The sequence below is a fragment of the Pleurodeles waltl genome, chromosome 6 (genome assembly GCF_031143425.1).
Source record: "Pleurodeles waltl isolate 20211129_DDA chromosome 6, aPleWal1.hap1.20221129, whole genome shotgun sequence".
Lineage (NCBI taxonomy): Eukaryota > Metazoa > Chordata > Amphibia > Caudata > Salamandridae > Pleurodeles > Pleurodeles waltl.
The window spans coordinates 871,168,136-871,189,034 of record NC_090445.1 but is presented as its reverse complement, the minus strand read 5'-3'; the positions used below and the strand labels follow the sequence as shown (position 1 = coordinate 871,189,034).

Sequence of the window (20,899 nt, the reverse complement as noted above, 5' to 3'; positions counted from 1 at the left end):
CAGTGGTCTGTAGCACAGACCCTGGTACTGCCAAACTGCCCTTCCTGGGGTTTCACTGCTGCTGCTGCCAACCCCTCAGACAGGCATCTGCCCTCCTGGGGTCCAGCCAGTCCTGGCCCAGGATGGCAGAACAAAGAACTTCCTCTGAGAGAGGGTGTAACACCCTCTCCCTTTGGAAAATGGTGTGAAGGCAGGGGAAGAGTAGCCTCCCCCAGCCTCTGGAAATGCTTTGTTGGGCACAGATGTGCCCAATTCTGCATAAGCCAGTCTACACCGGTTCAGGGGACCCCTTAGCCCTGCTCTGGCGCGAAACTGGATAAAGGAAAGGGGAGTGACCACTCCCCTGACCTGCACCTCCCCTGGGTGGTGTCCAGAGCTCCTCCAGTGTGCTCCAGACCTCTGCCATCTTGGAAACAGAGGTGCTGCTGGCACACTGGAGTGCTCTGAGTGGCCAGTGCCACCAGGTGACGTCAGAGACTCCTTCTGATAGGCTCCTTCAGGTGTTAGTAGCCTATCCTCTCTCCTAGGTAGCCAAACCCTCTTTTCTGGCTATTTAGGGTCTCTGTCTCTGGGGAAACTTTAGATAACGAATGCAAGAGCTCAGCCGAGTTCCTCTGCATCACTCTCTTCACCTTCTGATAAGGAATCGACTGCTGACCGCGCTGGAAGCCTGCAAAACTGCAACAAAGTAGCTAAGACGACTACTGCAACTCTGTAACGCTGATCCTGCCGCCTTCTCGACTGTTTTCCTGTTTGTGCATGCTGTGGGGGTAGTCTGCCTCCTCTCTGCACCAGAAGCTCCGAAGAAATCTCCCGTGGGTCAACGGAATCTTCCCCCTGCAACCGCAGGCACCAAAAAGCTGCATTACCGGTCCCTTGGGTCTCCTCTCAGCACGACGAGCGAGGTCCCTCGAATCCAGCGACTCTGTCCAAGTGACCCCCACAGTCCAGTGACTCTTCAGTCCAAGTTTGGTGGAGGTAAGTCCTTGCCTCACCTCGCTGGGCTGCATTGCTGGGAACCGCGACTTTTGCAGCTACTCCGGCCCCTGTGCACTTCCGGCGGAAATCCTTTGTGCGCAGCCAAGCCTGGGTCCACGGCACTCTAACCTGCATTGCACGACTTTCTAAGTTGGTCTCCGGCGACGTGGGACTCCTTTGTGTGACTTCGGGTGAGCACCGTTTCACGCATCCTCGTAGTGCCTGTTTCTGGCACTTCTCCGGGTGCTACCTGCTACTGAGAGGACTCATTGTCTTGCTCGACGTCCCCTCTCTCTCCTGGTCCAATTTGCGACCTCCTGGTCCCTCCAGGGCCACAGCAGCGTCCAAAAACGCTAACTGCACGATTTGCAGCTAGCAAGGCTTGTTGGCATTCTTTCGGCGGGAAAACACTTCTGCACGACTCTCCACGGCGAGTGAAATCCGTCCACCAAAGGGGAAGTCTCTAGCCCTTTTTGTTCTTGCAGAAACCTCAGCTTCTTCTGTCCAGTAGAAGCTTCTTTGCACCCGCAGCTGGCATTTCCTGGGCATCTGCCCATCTCCGACTTGCTTGTGACTTTTGGACTTGGTCCCCTTGTTCCACAGGTACCCTAGATTGGAAATCCACAGTTGTTGCATTGTTGGTTTGTGTCTTTCCTGCATTATTCCTCTAACACGACTTCTTTGTCCTTAGGGGAACCTTAGTGCACTTTGCACTCACTTTTCAGGGTCTTGGGGAGGGTTATTTTTCTAACTCTCACTATTTTCTAATAGTCCCAGCGACCCTCTACAAGGTCACATAGGTTTGGGGTCCATTCGTGGTTCGCATTCCACTTTTGGAGTATATGGTTTGTGTTGCCCCTATCCCTATGTTTCCCCATTGCATCCTATTGTAACTATACATTGTTTGCACTGTTTTCTAAGACTATACTGCATATTTTTGCTATTGTGTATATATATCTTGTGTATATTTCCTATCCTCTCACTGAGGGTACACTCTAAGATACTTTGGCATATTGTCATAAAAATAAAGTACCTTTATTTTTAGTATAACTGTGTATTGTGTTTTCTTATGGTATTGTGCAAGTGACACTTGTGGTACTGTAGTAGCTTCACACGTCTCCTAGTTCAGCCTAAGCTGCTCTGCTAAGCTACCATTATCTATCAGCCTAAGCTGCTAGACACCCTATACACTAATAAGGGATAACTGGGCCTGGTGCAAGGTGCAAGTACCCCTTGGTACTCACTACAAGCCAGTCCAGCCTCCTACAGTGTGCGATTATACTGCACCAGTTTCTCTGAATATATATATATATATATATATATATATATATATGTGTGTGTGTGTGTTCTGAATAACAACTTCCCACTAGTAACAGCATGCTTGGCTGTGGACTCCACAGGGCAGCCTTGATGCGCAAGCAAGGCACTAGGATGGTCTTCCACAAGCCGATTAACACACATCCGTCTGAAAATGTGGCTCCCCAAGAAAAATGAGTTAGAAACATATTATTAAGTCACAGAGGAAGCCCTATACTGCCAGTCAGTTGTCAATAGGTAACCAACAACTCAAGATGCATTGATACACTTCTACAGCTTACTATTCAACAGAATTCGATGTTCTGGCTCTGTAGCACTAAGGTCCCAGTCATTGTGCCAAATCAAACCAGACAGTTGGACTGCAGCAATACACAACCCACTGAGCAATGTTTGCATATGATATGTTTCTGGTGACAATTAGTCCAATGAGTCAAGACAAAGACAATTCGTGGAAACCCAGATCCTTGTTCATAAATGAATCACACATTCAAGGAGCACTAGAAACAGAATAAGCAGTGTACAATGTTTATTTGAAAAGCAAAGTCTAAGGCATACAATATGAATTGTTAACACACAGAATATAAAACAATAAAGTAGTGATGAAATCAATACTGTGAACAGCAATAAATATTATAACATTGGTGTTATATCTGTAGCAGTAACACCCTAATATGCTACTTCTAATCACTACTCTAGCATGTTAGTAAATAGCAAGCCTATTTTGAGTTGTAAAGGTTGTGCACACTGTCATACGTGGTTCAGAACAACATGTCTCTTGTTCTGTTGAAATAGCATTCCTGCTATTTCTGTCACAGAGCAGCTGTGTGTTTCAAAGAAGAAACAAAGCTACTCATCCAGTGAAGGCCACTTGCCACCCCACTCCAACCTTTTGTTAAAGTAGGTGCTGATTTCATACCTGCCCTCTTCCTGATAACTTCACCACAAACATCTCCTCTCTAACTTTAGCTTTCTATGTTCACTTTTATAAAAGTTAGTCAGAGACATGCAAGCGATTGTTAGAATAAACAATCAATTAAAAGTAGCGAAGTTCTCTTCCAGCTATTTCAAATGATTATTATTAAACACAGTTCTTTAAGAGAAACAATAGGTGACGCAAGCACTAACCTTTTAGAAACTGTTGTTTGTTTATAATGGATGGCAATTATATGCTTCAGCAGAAATGATTAGATACCATGGGAGTATTCTTATAAGCTTGATTGTCATATTTTAATGAAGTAACTAAATAACTAAAGAACATATCAGGAACGTGCATTTCATGATATCATAGTTGTACATTTCTCAATTATTTGACTAACACACTTCGAACAAAATGAAAGGATCTCAAAGAAAAAACTCAAAGTTTACAACAGCAGGATTGCTCAGTTGAGCAGCATAACATTTGAAGGAAATATGTGGCATGAGTTCAAAATAAGCTTTGAAAAATCCTACAGATATGAATTTTGTGAAATATTGAAGTGTGACTATGTGAAAGAGGTAAGAGTAAGGATTTTCTTACCTTATGTGCTTCATTTAATGTACAAATTAACATACACTTGAAGCTAGACTTATAAATGTAAAAAGGGGTAGAATAAATTAGGTGAGTAATTGTTTTCTGTTTTTGTTCTTGCTAAAGTAAAGCAATCTCTTTTAGAGACAGTGTCACCTTTAGATACAATTTCAAATTGTGTGCCTGCAGTGGCAATTGATTTACTGATTGAATCTTTGTGATATAGTAAAAATAGTGTCCCATGAGGAAGACCTCAACTTTATATGTTTCCCCATATAAATGAACATATTCATTAGTTCTTACATAGATGTGTAGCTATGAAATTATAACCACAATATCATCTTTTTAGCTAAGTATTATATGGAGCCATCATTTTAAAAACAAATTTTAATTTGCTTCTACTTTTCCTGAAGAGATGTATATTAGAGTCTTTCCCCAGAAGGTTTTATATCACACTCCCTGATACTGGTTCATCACCATAGTGCTTCTGCCTGGAATGAAAGGACCCTTCAAAATAACATGAAGCACACATTTTAAAGTGTTAAACTAGTACTAAGTAAATAGAGGTAAATTTGGTAACAGCAAGCTGGACCAGTGTGTTGTTATTAAGAAGGAAAGGGACAGAATGCATGATTCTGGGTTCTATGGGTTTTTACCTACAGAGACATGATAGTCTATGCTTAGTGAACAGGGCAGAAAATAAAGCCGGTATTACTGATGGAATGATGCATCAGCACTTTTGCAGACTTGACTGTGGTGGGACAGTTTTCCTATGATGCAGTGAAGTCTGGTAAGCCAATGGTACTAGGATCACATGATGTGGCAAGGTTGTGACCCAAGGATGCAGCACATTGTGGAGAACTTATTTTCTTTAGATGGTATACATTGGGGTATATTAGTGTTCTTAGGGTACACAATGTACTGTAGTTATCACTAGAGTTCAAAATGATGGGTTAATGTACCTAGGATGCTGTGCACTGTCCACAAGGACTAGTGCAGGATTATCAGCTAGTGTCCATAAGATGCTGTATTGTGAGTTAGGGCCTGACTTATCCCATCTTCTTTACTACAAGTGTATCACATCCTATAGCACTTGTAAGGAGGCGGGCAAGATATCCATCATTTTTGTGACTGAGTTACTGTATGCCAAACTCTAAATCAGGATCTTATTTCCTTGCAGAATGAAGCGTGGCAGTAAGTATATCTCTAAAAATAAACTGCAGTGTGGATTATTCATGTTCCTAGTTTCCACTGCAGGATTCTGGGTTAGTGTAGTTGCAATGCTGTTCATTGTGCCTGGTTACTCCTTGTTAATGTCCAATGTTGTGTAGTGGCTTAGTGCTCTTCAGATTAGAGTTAGTACTCTTGTGAGCAAGAAACTGGCGGTTTGGTTTGTCTAGTTTATAGCACACTGTGGCAGGATAATTTGTCTCCGTGCAATACAGTATGTTGTGTAGGCTTGCCACCATGAGCACTGTGTGGCTATTCCATTCCCCTTGGTGAAGTGGTGTGAGTCAGTGATTGCAGGATGTAATGTAATGTGATGGACTGAAGTGTGGTGTGTTAATGTCTGTAAGATGCTGTGAAGTGTAGAGGTTTATGTACATAAATAAGTGGTGTAATGTTCTAGGTTAGTGTCCACAAATATCAACATAGTCGATGTGTTAAATTTAGAGAAGTCAGAGGTTTGAAGTTCACCCACAAATTGGGTAAAATAGGCAACTTTGTACCCCATCATAACAGTTGCTGGGTTTCTCAGATTCTCTAAACTGCTCTTCAAGGGAATTCTTACAAAAAGGTGAGGTGTTTGAGGAGACTATTTCATATAAATCTACATTGGCTGCAAAATTTTTCCTCTTTGTTTCACTTTCACAGCTTTCGCCAAGCTCACAAATATTGTGAAGTTTCACAAAAAAGTCATGAAAATGGTAGCCAAAAAAATTGAAACTGCACACACATCCAGTGACAATCTGTAGGATGCTTACTACTTGGACATTAAAATAGCTGCATGAGCTGATGCCTAATGAAACCTCAATAAGCATCTAAGTGAATCACACACACACACACACAAACCTCTTGCAGTAATACTAAGCTCACAGACATAAGACCAAGAACTCTGATTAGCATGGATGTAGACCAAAAACCCACACACTCAAGAAAAGTCTGTGTACCTTCACAGAGTCCGTATTCAAAATTTAAAAGTCAACATCTGATGATCTAGAGTAAATATTGCCATTTACTCGTGATCCATTGTGCAGCACATAGGCTCCGTATCATCACTGAGGCCAGCCCAGTGGTTCCATAAACTATCACTTAGGTAGTTTGTTTTGGGCTATATAGCCTTGCTCCATGCAGGAGACCATGGCAATTGCAAGGGCTTAGCAAAGCATGAGGACTCATATCAGGATAATGAACGAGTGAGCAATGGGCTCAAATAATTCTTCTGGGAACGTCTGTTCCCGTCAAAAGACTTGGGAGTTCAAGCACATCCTCTGCAAGTCAGGTTTTCTTGGCTAGTGATTTGCATGTTTTTGGCACGGTTATTTTGATTAAGCAACTGGTTCCAGTGTGCAGCGGGAATAGGAATATTCTTTTGCATTTGACACACATTTATGCAAGGTGCAATTTCTGTGTTTTTGGGGAAGTATGTTGATTCTTAAATCCTGACATTAAAAATGTTTGCAAAAGACAAGGAGAAAATATTGACATCATCTTAAAAGCTGAAGATGTTGACAATTCCAGTTCTATTGCATCTTAAAAATGTAAGATATTGCCTACTTCACTGCTATTATAGTGCCTGTCCCACAAGGGTCTTCCATAGGGCCTCTGTGGCAAAAATCAATGCCTGATGTTCTATGTAATCTATAAATAGTAAACTAAATAGGGCCTAACGGATGAGGCAAAATATCATTCAGCATTTTGAAAGCATTGAACTAGATTCATTTACCAGCTTTTGGAACAATTAGACCTTTCATGGGCCAAATGAAGGATTGGAATATCAGGACATATTGCAGTTGGCTCGTATACTAATAAGGGTTTTATTTGAAGTTGCAATGGACATAGTGGCTAGTTGACAATTCAAACTACAAAAATCTAGAAAACCACAACAAATATAACTTCTAAAAAGAAAATAAAAAGATTTAACATTTTGATATTTGAGTTCAATTCAAGCTACAAAAATCAGTTGGATCCAAAGCACTTGGGGTGGTTCAAAGTGGCAAGAATAAACTCAGAATTAGGTTGCAAGTACAATAAATTATATTTTATTATAGAAAATTGTCCATTAATTCACTGCTATGAGTACTTGGAGCTGCCATTCCATAAAACATGGAATTTCAAATATCAAATGGACACCCTATCCTGAATTGGGAAAATGTGACCTAATCTGCTCTTGACCTGTATGTGCCATCCATGGTGAGGTATTCCTCCAAAGGTTTTGCCTTTACTCCCTTGCTTTGCTGACCTCGTTTTTGTTCGGATTAGAACTCTGTGGTCTTTACTCTTGCTAACCAGAGGTAAAGTACATGTGCTCACCCCCTAAAAGATAGTAACATTGTCCTGCACCTCTTTAGCACATTTAATTTGCTTATAAGTCCCTTTTAAGTAGTACCACATGTACCCAGTGCCTATAAATTGCATGTTACTAGTGGACTGAAGCACTCATTGTGCCGCCCTTAAAGTTGAAATTTAAAACATGTCCAAAGGTTGCCACTGCAGCCCATAGAGCTGTTTGAAATCGACATTTCGACCTGGCAAATAAGGCTTTTTGCAAAGCCTAAACCTTCCTGTTATTACTTATAAGTCACCCCAAGGGAAACTCTGAAGCCTCATAGGACAGGGAGCTTGGTATGTAAAATGTAGGATATGTGTTCTTAATTTTTACATGTCCTGGCACTGATAAATCCCTAAAGTGGTGTTTCACTGCTCCGAGGCTATCTCTCCCATAGACTAACAAATGAGTTACTTTATTATACTTAATAAGGGATAACTTCAGTTTGGGACCAGGTAGAGAAATGCTGTTTCCACGTAAATTAATTGTAATTTAAAATTCTATTTAATGATACTTTCAGATTGTAAGATGCTGTTCTGAAAATTCCACTTTTAGAAAGTTAGATTTTGCCTGTCTGAACCAAATGTGCCTTTCTGCCTGTATTCGGGCCCACATGACTGTGAATTGCTCTCCTGTGGCGTCTTGTGGATTCCTTCTAAACGTGGGGACAAAAAGGCCTCAGTGTGGGGCAGAGTATTGCTTTCTGGAGCAGGGTGATGTGGGGGTTGTATTCAGGCCTTTGTGAGCTTCAAAGCGTAGCCACAGGGCTTGAGAATCCCATTTGTGACTTCTAAGGGCCGCCTTCGCTGCCATTGACAAATGTAACTTTCAACTAAGCCTGGACGAAACCCTCATGCTGGTCTCTGCTGGACTGAGTCCTGATCCCAAAGACGTGCCCCTCAGCTTCTGGACTCCTGGCTGGCATCAGAGTATACCCCTGCTGAAGAAAAGATGAAGATACAGATGTTTTGGGCTTCTCACGACCAGAAGTGACCTCTTTGTGCCAAGAAATGACCACCCACGATGACCACCAATGCAAAGCTCCAGCAGGACCTGCTGTTTGCGCCAACAGCGATTGTCCACGATGACCACCAATGTGAATCTCCTGCAACAACAGCCTCCTCCTGGCAAAACAGTGACAGTCCGCAATGCCCAACCTTCCTTGTGCCAACAACCTCCTCATGGCCCCTGCCAATGTGAACACCAGCTCCTCGCGGAGACTTGAGAAGGTAACCCCTGTCCAGCAAGACCAGATAAGTGTGAGTGGTACTTTGTGCTTTATGGCACTATTTTCACCAACATTTTAAAAAAATGCATATCACTGGTTATACTGGTTGGATATTTGGATTTTGGTGTCAGTTTATTTATCAAATTTACTTTAGTTTTCCAAATGGGCTTAGGGTTTTATCAGTGGTGTGCTTCTATGTTATTACTGTTTGAAGGCTGCATAAATGTACATTGGTTCTAATTTAAGCCTAACTGGTTTTGTGCCAAGCTACCAGAGGGTTAAGCACAGGTTGTTTAGTGACTTTTGTGGTTCATCCTGAAAATGTGTGTTTTATTATTTCTGTGGGGCTTCCACCCCCCTCAACTAATAACCCACTTTTCTTCAACCTAAAATTACTGAAGGCAAGCCTAAAAAAGACGGGCCTTAATAAATGTGTTTGTTTTCGCTGTGAATAGCAATACAACAAACACAAAAGTAGAAAAAGTAACAGCACACATGTAGCCCAACCCCAAATACATTGTCTCCAGCATACTTCCATAAATCAGGCAGCTTATACCATTTGCTGCACATATTTATCTCTGACAGACCAAGACAAGCACACCATTCAAATTGATTTGCCTCCAACTTTTGACCAAACTCACTACCTAGACCAAGAATCAAATGAAAAAGAAGTATCAGCCAATCTAACCAAAGCAATGATGATTGCCATCAAACAGGTGCAGGAAGATATAAGAAGGAACCATATTAACCCTCCAATGGTACAACATGATACATAGCATTGTTTGAGACTCTTCTTGGAGTCTTTGTGGTAGGTTGAATTGTCTGATTTCTACTGGAGGGACCGTTCAGTTGTGGGAGTCATCTTGGTGATAAACCTGAATGTAAAAGTGGTGCTTTGCTCTTTCAGCCCAGTGAGATGATGATAAGCTTTCAATCTGAAGGAATGGTAAGATGAGTATGAAATGGTAAACTCTATACAAATAGGACTTGGGTTAAAACGGATGACATGAATGAGGATTTTGCTGAGAAAGATTTTTAGAAGGGCAACATTGTTGTGGCACTCATGAACAGTTGGCAAGTGTTACTGTACTGCTGAGGTGAACTAAAGAGGTTCACCTCACTGTCAGTGCAGAACCTTAAATTGCAATGCTGTGGTGGGCTACGATGTAATTCACAAGACAGTAGTAGGTCCAGCGGGCAATCCATGGGTGGGGAAGTGCAAGATCTTTGCTTTGGCTGGGTTGAGCACCAGCCATTGTGTGACTATACACTGTCAGGTATCTGTGGTGTGTTATGTTCCCGTTACTACAGCGAGTTAATTTGGGTATAGTTAAATATGCAGAATTTAGTGTAATCGGAGAGCAGTTAAAAGCAAACTCGACATGCAGAGAATATTTTGCGTACAGTGTTGGCATAGAGGGAGAGCAAAGGGGAAAGAAATCTGGCCTTGTGGAACTCCCAATGGATTTTAAGGATGTTGCCTTTGTGTCAGAGTTAATTTTGTGCACCAGGTAGTGGAAAACTAGGAATGGGCTCTTCTAATCATAGTTCCGTTGGTCACTCTTTTTTTAGGCAAACGTAGTCAATGGGATAAAAGTGGCCAGGACATTCATGGTTGTGGGTTTGAGGAAATGAACCTGAGCCTCACATATGCAGTTATACAGTGATGTTGGGAAAATAGCTAATGATGGCCTTAATGGACTGAAATTAGAGATCATTACTGAAGCTGTTTGCCATATGTTCTAGTCTATTGATAAACAGCTGTTCGAGCGTTTTTGTGAAAAAAGGAGAAGAGAAGCTGAGACAAATTGCATTTCTAAAGGCAGCAAAATCAGCATTTGCCAGCTTTTCCCAATTGGTTACAAATAACATTACCATCACAGATGTGCGTATGTCCCAATACCTGCATCTTCCTCCTAAAGTTGGTTATTATCATGTATCTCATTGGCTTTTACTTCAATAAGTAACTGGACTTAAGTCTAAGATATTATAAATGTAGGAGGTTGACCTGGTTTGTAGTGGGTACCTAAGGTACTTACACCTTATACCAGGTCCAGTTATCCCTTATTAGTGAAATGTAGTCAGTGTCTAGAAGCCAGGCTGTCAATGGGTAGTGTGGATGAGCAGCCAAGGCCTAACTAGGAGACATGCAAATCTCATGCAATACCACTGTAGTCACACAGTACTCACACACGAAAGAAAATACTCAGCGTTACAAAAATAAAGTTACTTTATTTTGGTGACACTAATGCCAAAAATACCTTAGAGACTATACTCCCTTAGGAGGTAAGTAATATACACAGTATATACACTAGAATTCAGAAATAGCTGTAAAACAGTTAGAAAACAGTGCAAATAGTGAAAATCACAATAGTTAGAAATGGACCAAGGTGGAACACAAACCATATACTAAAATAGTGGAATGCGAAAGTTGGTTTCCTACCTAGGCAAGTGTAGTGTGTAGATGGGCGATGGTAATATTAGAAAACACCAAAGGTAAGTAATAGAACCCACCCCAGAGCCCAGGAAAGCAAGAGTAAATCACAGTATCCTTCCTAGAACACACAAGAACATGTGATAGAAGATTTTGCAAGAACCAGAAGAGACTGCTAGACACCAACAATGGATTCCTGGACCTGAAGACCTGTGGAAGAAGGGGACCAAGTCCAAACAGCATTGAAGAGTCCAGGGAGAACAGGAGCCCCTGCTAACCCAGATGAAGGTGCAAAACAAGAACCACCGGTGAAGAGCAGTCAGTACTGCACCCAAGAAGACGGATGCGGGTTCCTGGTTGGTGTAGATGATGTCCCACACTGGATGGATGATTGCAGTCTGGATTGTGTCACTGGATTCTGCCAACAAGCCTTGGCACATGCAAATCTCGCAGTTAGTGGAAAATACCGCTGCCCGGGCCCAGGGGGGACCTGGTGGCCTCTACCCAGGAGGGGGGAGGCTGAGGGGGCTCTCAGCAACTCAGAGAGCCCTCAGAAGACCAGGCAGTGTGCAGAGGAGTCCCACAACACAGGGACAAAGAAGGTGCAAAAGTAGGCCCATGCAGCATTAAACAAAGGAATCCCACATCACCGGAGAATCATACAGGAGGCTGCGCATCGCCGGAAGGAGTGCTGGAGGCCGGAGCTGCACAGTGCATGAAGAACTTTGTAGAAAGATGGCAACATGCCTTGGCAACTGCAAAACATGCGGTGCACAGGGGTACTGTCTTAGGTGGGAAGGCAAGCTCTTACCTCCACCAAAGTTGGACATCTGGACATCTAGATCGTCTGGACCACTTCAGTCCATCACCAGTGTTTCTGGATCCACGCACTTCTGCAGGAGATGGGACCCAAGCCACTGGTTGTTGCTAGAGAGGGCTGCCTGCTGAAGCAGGGAAGTGACTCCTTCACTTCAAGGGAGATTCCTTTGTTCTTCTGGTGCAGGCAGAAGACAGGCAGTCCTTGGAGGATGCACGACGTGGAAACAGTTGAAGTTGCTGGCAGGAGCTGAAGATACAATGTTGCAGAAGTCGTCTTTGCTTCTTTGTTGCAGTTTGTAGAGTTCCTGGAGGATCCAGACGCAGTTTTTTCAGTAAGAAGGTGAAGTAAAGGATGCAGAGGATTCCTGCTGGAGTCTTGCAATCCGAATCCGAGGAAACACTCAGAGGAGAGACCCTAACTAGCCCTGAAAGGGGGATTGGCCAGCTACACAGATAGGCACCTATCAGAGGAAGGCTCTGATTTCACCTACTGGCACTCGCGACTCAGATGCTCCCAGAGTGCCCTGCCAACTTGGAATCCAAGATGGCAAAACCCAGGGACACTCTGGAGGAGCTCTGAGCACCACCCCTGGGGTGTTGATAGACAGGGGAGTGGTCACTCCCCTTTCCTTTGTCCAGTTTCATGCCAGATCAGGGACTGTTTGTCCCTGAACCAGTGTAGACTGGATTATGAAAGGAGGGCACCATCTGTGCCTTTCAAAGCATTTCCAGAGGCTCTGGGAGGCTACCCCTCCCATGCCTGTAAAACCTATTTCCAAGGGGAGAGAGTGTAACATTCCTCTCCCAACGGAAATCCTTTGTTCTGCCTTCCTGGCTTGAGCTGCTCAAGCAACAGAAGGGCATAAACCTGTCTGTGAGTGGCAGCAGCTGGGGCTGCCTGGAAAACCTCAGAAGGCTATAATGGCAGTACTGGTGGTCCTCTAAGGAGCTCCAAGAGTGCATGGAATCATACAACCAATGCTTGCAAAAGCCTTGGGGTATGATTTCAAAAAAAATTTATACCAAACATGGGCATATTCGAAGTTACCTTTGTGAAGCTATACATAGGTAGTGACCTAAGTATAGTGCACGCATAAAATGGTGTCCCTGCACTCACGAAGTCTGGGAAAATGGTCCAGGACAACATGGGGGCACCTCTGCTAGTACAGGGGTGCCCTGACGCACAGGTACTCTGCACCTAGCCTTCAGGGTTGGAAGGCCTGACATATAGATGACTTATAAGTAACCTGGAGCAGTGTAAATGACAGTGAAAGAGTGCATACACCATTTCACACAGGCTACAATGGTAATCCCGTAGAAGCCTTTGCATAGGCTCTCTGTGGGTGGCAAAGGAAATGCTGCAGCCCATAGGGATCCCGTGGAACCCCAATGCGCTGGGTACCTAAGTACCATATACTAGCGACTTCTAAGGGGTGACCAGTGTGACAATTTTGGGTGAAATACTGGGTTACCAGTATGCAGTGACAACATTTAGAGGAGAGAGCATAAGCACTGGGGTCCTGGTTAGCAGGATCCTACTGACACAGTCAAACACACTGACATCAGGCAGAAATTGGGGGTAACATGCCAAAAAGACGGTACTTTCCTACAATAAATAAGAGAAGAGCTTGTTACCCAAGGTGACCAGATCTGTGGCATGCATGAATAATATGTTAAATACAAAAGAGAAGATGATGGAAGGAATACTAAACAATGTCAAATATTCAACGCCAGTCAGAGATCATTGATTTTTGTGCACAGTGTGACTGGATTCAAGCTAGCCTAGCTGATGAGGGGATGATACCCTGAAAGCGGTCCCAGGATGCTTGTGTCTGGTCCAGGGAGGACCTGGCCTGGCAGTTGGACCATGGGGATCAGGGTCAAGGCTGATACGCATATGGCTGGGTCCAAACTGGAGTGGCATGGTGGGCAAAGAAATGATGGACTTAGGTCCAGATCTCTGACTGGGGCTGAATGTTTGACATTGTTCAGCATTCCGTACATCATCTATTCCTTTCAAATAATATGTTGAGCATGGTTCTGCAGTTAGATTTATAAGTCCAAGAAAGGGGTGATCCCTGTGGTGTTTATCTGAATAAACAAAGGGGATTGGCCAGAAATGCAAACTATAGTTCCAAAGGGCGATTTATTTTTATTTAAAATCACCCTCAGTTATGAGGTTTAAAGAGCATGTAATGCCCTATTAGTTCTTGTTGTATTCTGGACCAGGTTGCATTCAGGTTTGCTACCTATGTCTGGTAAAAGCCATTAAGTTTCAATTGGAGATCGGTGGGTGGCCAGCCATCTACCAGGAGGACAGAAGCCATTTCATCTTCTACCCTGATGGACAACCACTTGCCATATTTACAGTTGTCCACCATTATAGCAGAGATCTCTATGCCTTGATAGGAGTCACCACAGCCCTCTAAAGATATGGTAAGTTTGCTGAGAGACTGTTATGTTTCATGCAGCCTTTCTGCAATCTTTCTATTTTTCAAAAACATGCTCCTATAGCAAGAGCTTTGTTTTTGAAAAGCAAACAGCTAAAGGCACTGACACGCTGAGAATGTTCTCCAAGAGTCTGAGGGATCATTTTTTTCTTTTTTTGTTCGTGACAGCCTGGCTTTTTATAGAGGTCTCAAATAGAAAAAATGTACCACGGATCTTCTGCCGTAAAAAGGGTTGATGGTCTGATGTGCCTACACTAATAGCCCCGCGTCAGTCGTAAGGTTTCTGGCAGCCCAGCCAGCATGTGGAATGGTCTGCCTAGTACTAACAGAGCAGGTGGACCGTCAGTTGGACATACAGGATGCTTTGCCATGTTTGTGGCAGATTACCATGTTCACCAAATTGTAAAAGAGGCCCATTGTTTTATCAAAGGTACGTAATGTTAATTCCATCACCAAGAAATGAGCAACCCTTCAAAGTAAGAGTAATGCAAGTACAGGATTCAATACTAGGAAAATTGTATACTCAGGTGCAGACAGTTTTTTTTTTTTTTTTTAACTGTGATTTGTCAATTCTTATCAACGTGCACACTGGAGCTCAAGCAGCACAAATCACAACAGTATTTTCAGATGGGACAAACTGACTGAAAGGTAGCAATTAGATACCTATTTTACCTCTCTGTCCAACCGAGCTACAGCCAGAATCAACCCACACAAACAAATCATTAGCTGCATGCATTTTACCGAGCTACATGTTTATGCATTGCCTTAGCAACTGTTTTCAGGGCTGGATGCTCCGTGATGTGCATTTCCAGCTTTCCAGCCCTTGGCGAGTGATAGCTTATTTCAACTACAGATGTGAAGACAGAGACTCACCCTGGGTACACAAAGTGTTTCATCCAGCAGGTGTCTGTTGCTCTGTATTGCTTCCTACTCCAGACACTGTCAGGTCAGTAGTCTAGTTCATCATTTGAACACTTTGAGCTCATCCTATCACGTGGTGAGGAAGGCTGCTATGATCCTTGTGGGACTTCCTTACTTTGAGGTTTAATAAAACCAGGTGTAGTAAGAAATCCCTTGTAATCGTTCTTTGGAGATGGATTTGTCTCTAAATGTTACATGTCAGCTCGGTTCTCATACCATGGGATTAACTTTCCGCTAACTGATCTCAAAGCTGAAACACCAATTCAGTTGTATCTTCTCCCACTTTAGGTCTCACGTAACTTCTCTTGGCTTATAGAGATGGGCGCTTTATGAACTGAGTGGTGTGTGCTGCTCCTCCTTCTGCCAAAAATAAATTTACATTCAATAATAGTAGGATGGGGCAAAGAAATCTTAGACTATTTAACTGTAATATCTGGTTGGAAATGGCATTTCTGCAGAACTGTAGGTGGGGTGGCTGTTCGTGGTCTGCAGAGACAGTTGAAAAGAGTTCCAGGACCGTATGTCCTCTACTGATAGACTGACACCACCATAGTGTATTTTGTTACAATAAAGCAACTTATGAAGGTGACTACTTGCTAATGGCAAGAAAGTGCCTGGTGCATTTTAAACTACTCGCTTCTTTACATATGTGGGCTCATTGCCACCTTAGAATCCTAGAGTAAAAGTGAGCATGTTGAACAGAGTTTGTTATTGAAAAGGAGCAGAAGTACTGACTTTCTAGCCTTCGGTACACAGCCTTTGAACGTTTGTCCAAATAAGACATTTAATTCACAATAGTTGTAAATTCTAAATTATATTTTGGGATGCCACCCATCTTTTGAGACAAGACCATCAATCCAATCAGAAAATGTGGAGAGGGGTTGGAAAAATAGATGGTGATATCTTGATAGATGTAAATGTAGATTTGTGTTTCCAGGCACAGCGTTTGGTCAGTGACCTGTATTTCTTGCTTGGTTTGAGATATTTGTTTTATGCTGGTTTTGGAATTTACAAAAAGCCTCACTAAGATTGGCTAGTTAGGGGAATCTTCAACAAATTAAATGTTTTTTTCAATTATATTGTAGAAGCGTCTACTCCAAGTAGCTCATTGAACATTTGAAAGAAGCAGACACATCTTCCATGCCTATGTGGGGTCCTCTTACTCCTCTGTGCTTGTGAAACCAGATTGCGGACCGTCTTGTAGGAATTCACTGTTGGCAAAGCTGCTAAGTCAGACACAGCCTCGAACCTTCTTATGAAAATACCTGCCATAAGAGTTTCTTCTCTGAGATATTCAGATCATATAATTCCTTTCAGGTTTGGTGTTGATTGTTCTCAATCAAGGGAACTGGGAAGAAAGTTATGTTTGCCACACAGTGTGCCACATGGCAGTTTGCATACCTTTTACATATTCCAGATGACAATGGCAAGTCAGCCTTGCTTACTGCCCCACCTTCTCATTTATGAAGAGCAAATGAAGAGGGACTTCCTTAAAGGGGATCAAGTCATAACCACACCTAATGGACATTGTAGCGACAGCCTCCAGATAGAGGCACACAGCACTTCGATGTGTTGGTTTTGTTAGGTGATAGCATACAAAGACCCTGACAAAGCACACCCACCGGAACCACCTGTCTAATTTAATTGCCTGAACTATGCCTAACTAAACTGTTATTCAAAGAGTTGAAAGGCTTGTACTAATCCTGATATTTGTTAAACAACTGTAAATACTCAAGCTCTTGATGTAAACTCTAAACAGCGGGGTTCACTGCCTTAACTCTTGATCGTGCTTCTATTTCAACTCTACACTGGCAGCAATGTTCTTGGGCCCATGATCACACCTGGCAAGGCAGGCTCCTGCCTAATTCTTCTCCTCTTGTTAAAACCATTGATGGGTAATTTGATGTAGGTCTTACTGTGGAGATTAGAGCTCATGTCTTCTCCTTTTACAGTCAGATTAATATTGTGAATTTGCTTTTTCAGATCTCACCAGGAAGGTGGAAACTCAACAGTGTTGCTATCTATTGCCTCAAGTATGGACTATGACCATTCATTACATACAGGGCTTCCAAGTAACTAGCCAAGCAGCTGATGTTAGTACTAAAAGCAGTAATTTAAATGTTATTAGGTCTCTGCAAATGTGCTCGTATTGGGTTTTGGGGTGGTGTATACTTCATTGGCTCCCAGTAGAACAAAATATTAAGCTTACGGCTTTTCAAGTGTCCCATTGAGTTTTACCTCAGTTTCTTTGAGACTGTATTGTTCCCTGTCTTCCACCTTTTGACGTGCGCTCCACTAGTATATTCTTTAGCCTATTCCTTACTTCGAAAACACATATAGGGCATTGCATGCTGGTTTCTGGGTGCCAATAGGACATTTTTGCAGTTTTTCCTTGAGATATGTTTGAACTTTTCTATCTTTGATAGTTTTCTGTTTCCCAATCATCATACTTAGAGGTCACATATTCCACAACTCGACTTGCTTTAACACAAAGGGTATATACCGCCCCTCCCTGAGCCTGAATGGACCCCATTGATCCCCTCCCATGGCTCAAAACAATAAATAGAGTTGAGGGGGCACAGAGCCCCCTCTCGGAGCCTTACAAGGCACCCTGGACCTTATCCCCTGGATCTGACTCCTTAATTGTGTCCTAGGGGAGCACACCACACTGGGACACAGAGGTTTTCTCTGCCCCAAGACGGCTGGAAAGGAAAGAAGTGTGCTCCCACCTGGTGGGAGCTTTGAAAATGTCCCTGTTGAACGAGAGCTCACTTCAGTTTCCCTGCCTGCGCTCTTGCAGGAAGGAGAACTGTGATTTATGCTACTCACGGGAGCAAGCAAAAATAGCTGCTGGGCAGGAGCAATGCCAACTCCACTGTGGGACAGGGCTGGGGCCACGGGGCCTGCAGCTCCCCATGTGGCCCAAACACTATGTTTGGTCCTGTGGGATGGTGCCCTAGGGCCCGCTTGGGCCTGGGGCTGTGCACCCTAAGGTAACTATAATTCACACCCTCACCATGCACTGCTAATTATCTGCCATGTTACATCACTTATAACATGTTTAATGACATCACTGATAACATCACTCCAACATCCGAAACGGCTTCTTTGATATTCTGAAGAGACCCAAAGGTGAAATGCATCTATCTGTCTTGTATTTTTTTTGTATAGAGCTAGAAACAGTGAGCTTCTATGTACCGGAATCAACACTTAACATTTGGAACAGACCTCTAAGAATACAGATTATAAATATATTTTTCTAAAAGCTGCTCATCTGATCTCAAATCTTATTTTAATATAAAGCGCAATAAATGAATGTTTGTTATGTGAATTGTTGGCTCCTTTCTGCCACTTTCAATCAAAGTTCTTAATTTAGTTCCATACTTTGTGCAAATCGGCTGCTCTCGGCGTGGTGCATGTCTATTTAGCCCGTCATTGAGGATCCTTTGAGCATAATGGGTTTCTCCTCTGCTCTATACTTCTGCTTGCTGCAAGGGATCTGAGTTCCTCTGGACATGCTGTGAGATGTGCCTGCTCTGTGCAGTTCCCTCATGTTAAGTATGAAATTTCCCATGCTGTGACAAATGTCTCTGCGTGCTGCTTCGCAGTGTTAGTAGTGTGGAATATCTTGGCCATGTTATGTGACTTGTTGAGCCACTGCTGCTTCCCTGACCAAGAGATACATAATTAACAAACCCCCTTCCATTCTTTGTGAATTCATTCTTCCCTATGTTTGGGTTGTCATTCTCTGACAGGTTCAGTAGGTCTGCCTGAACCATGTCGCTCCCCGGTGTTCTGGGGTGTATGATCACTAACGAATGCTGTGTAAACAGCCTGCTCTCCACCACTCCCAAGTGATAGGGGTGTAATATCACTGACCGTCTCTGAATGATTAGCCTGGTCCATGCTGCTTCTTATCGTTTGGAGTGTATGATCAATAGTACTGTGAATTACTTGCTAGTGTTAGGGGTGTTAGATCTCTTGCCTGTCCTCTGTCATTTGCTGGATCTTTGCTGCTCCCCAGATAGTCATATATCACTCCTTGTCCATGCTGCGTGTCTAGTCTGCTCTCTGTTGCTCCCCGGTGTTACAGCTCAAGAGCTCACCACTCCTCTGTGTGGGAACAGACTGCTGTCAGTTTCTCCCCGCAGTTAGTGGTGTGAGATTCCTATCATCCTTGCTGTTTCATTCTGAATCTCTGCTGCTCCCCAGAGTGAGTGATACAGTGAGTGATATAATACGTCCTGACCATGCTGTGGGTATAACCTGTTTTCTGTCACTCTGCGGTATTATGGGGATGTCCAGTCCATACATCATGTGCAGATGCTGTCTAGAGCTCCCCCGGTGATAGGGATTTGCTTGCCCATGTTGTGTGTTTGCCTGGCCCCTGCCAATGTATATTACACCTTGATCAGATCGTGTGAATTGCTTGCTCATCTAGGTGCCCTGTCTTTGGTGGTGTATGACCTCTTGGCCATACGTCTGAATAACCTGCTCTGGCCGGCTCCCTAGACTTACCTAGCAGTGGCCTGTCTGTATAATGTGCCTGCGCCGCGCTGCTCCCCCTCACAAGACATTGGGGACTTCCTCCTGCTGCTGCGTGACCCGTGTCCCCGGGGCGGGATCTCCCCTGCCAGTGTTGTACTGCAGGCAGGCAGCGGCTCTTACCTCGGCTGCCATGTTTCCACGAGTGTCCCCCGGGCTCTGTCCGCGGTGCTGAAAGGCTTCAGTCCCAGACCGTGCCTGCCGGTTGCCGGGACGCGGCGCCTGTGGTGCTGAATTCGCTCAGCCTCCCTTCCTCCGGAAGAAGCAGACAGCAGTCTTGGGGAGAGCCGACGCCGCTGTCCTTGGTGCTGAATCCGGCAATGTGCCTGTGCTCAGGGCACAGCCAGGGTGGACTTCTGACTGCAGGCTCCCGGGACAAGGGCCTGGCAAATGCCCTTTGTTTCAGCGGTCCGTAGACTCTGCGCCTCTTTCTCGGCACGGGTCTGCAGAGCTGTGGTTGTTTTCGGCTCCAAGCTTGCCAGCATACTACCTCCGCGCTGACCGAGGTGCTGAATTAACTGGCTCCAGCAGTGCCGGTAGGAAACACCCCCGCCACCCCCCTTCTCCACCCTCAGCAGCATGCAGCTCGAAATAGTTACTTATCTGACAGGCAGTGAGAGGGAGGGGCCTCTTCCCCGCAAACAAGCCTCTTTTTTTTAAAAGCACATAATCTAATTTAAAAACATACTGGGGAAGCCTAGTACCAGACCTAGCCATTTCCAGGGAAGTTTTTACTCTCAGCCATTTAAATCCCTCATACGTGCTGTCCATTAAATATTTAAACAGGTTAAATGATTGCCTTTCTGCTGATGCTTATTATCAACCTAAACATAGCCTGGGACAATAAGTGAACCGCATACTCTCACTGGCCATAGGTCCAGCATTCCAAGGGCATTAACTTCTAAAGAAAGACTGTTGGCCTATAAGTTACGTTTGACACTAAGATACATAAAACACACGCGTTTGACATTTTGCCATGCCGTGATGAAAAAGACGCCTTTAATTTACAGTAGCCATAAAGGCACATGCTGTCAGCTGTATCAGTCCAGTGATTGTAAACGTGGCATTTATTGTCTCGCTCGGTTGCTCCAGTGCTAAGCGAGAACAATAGAATATTGCATGGGCGATTGGTCAACACGGTTGCGAAATA

General features: G+C 43.8%; 1 protein-coding gene across 1 annotated transcript in view; it reads right to left on the bottom strand.

Annotated features, from left to right (window-relative positions):
• The window catches only part of GOLGA7B (golgin A7 family member B), a 157,758-nt gene extending 137,375 nt beyond the window's left edge, over positions 1 to 20,383 (bottom strand). Inside the window, exon 1 of the mRNA XM_069239639.1 lies at positions 19,873 to 20,383. Within this exon, the coding sequence (XP_069095740.1) occupies positions 19,873 to 19,884 (12 nt within the window). The 5' untranslated portion in view covers positions 19,885 to 20,383. The remainder of the gene's footprint in view (positions 1 to 19,872) is intronic.
• Between the last annotated feature and the right edge of the window lie 516 nt (positions 20,384 to 20,899).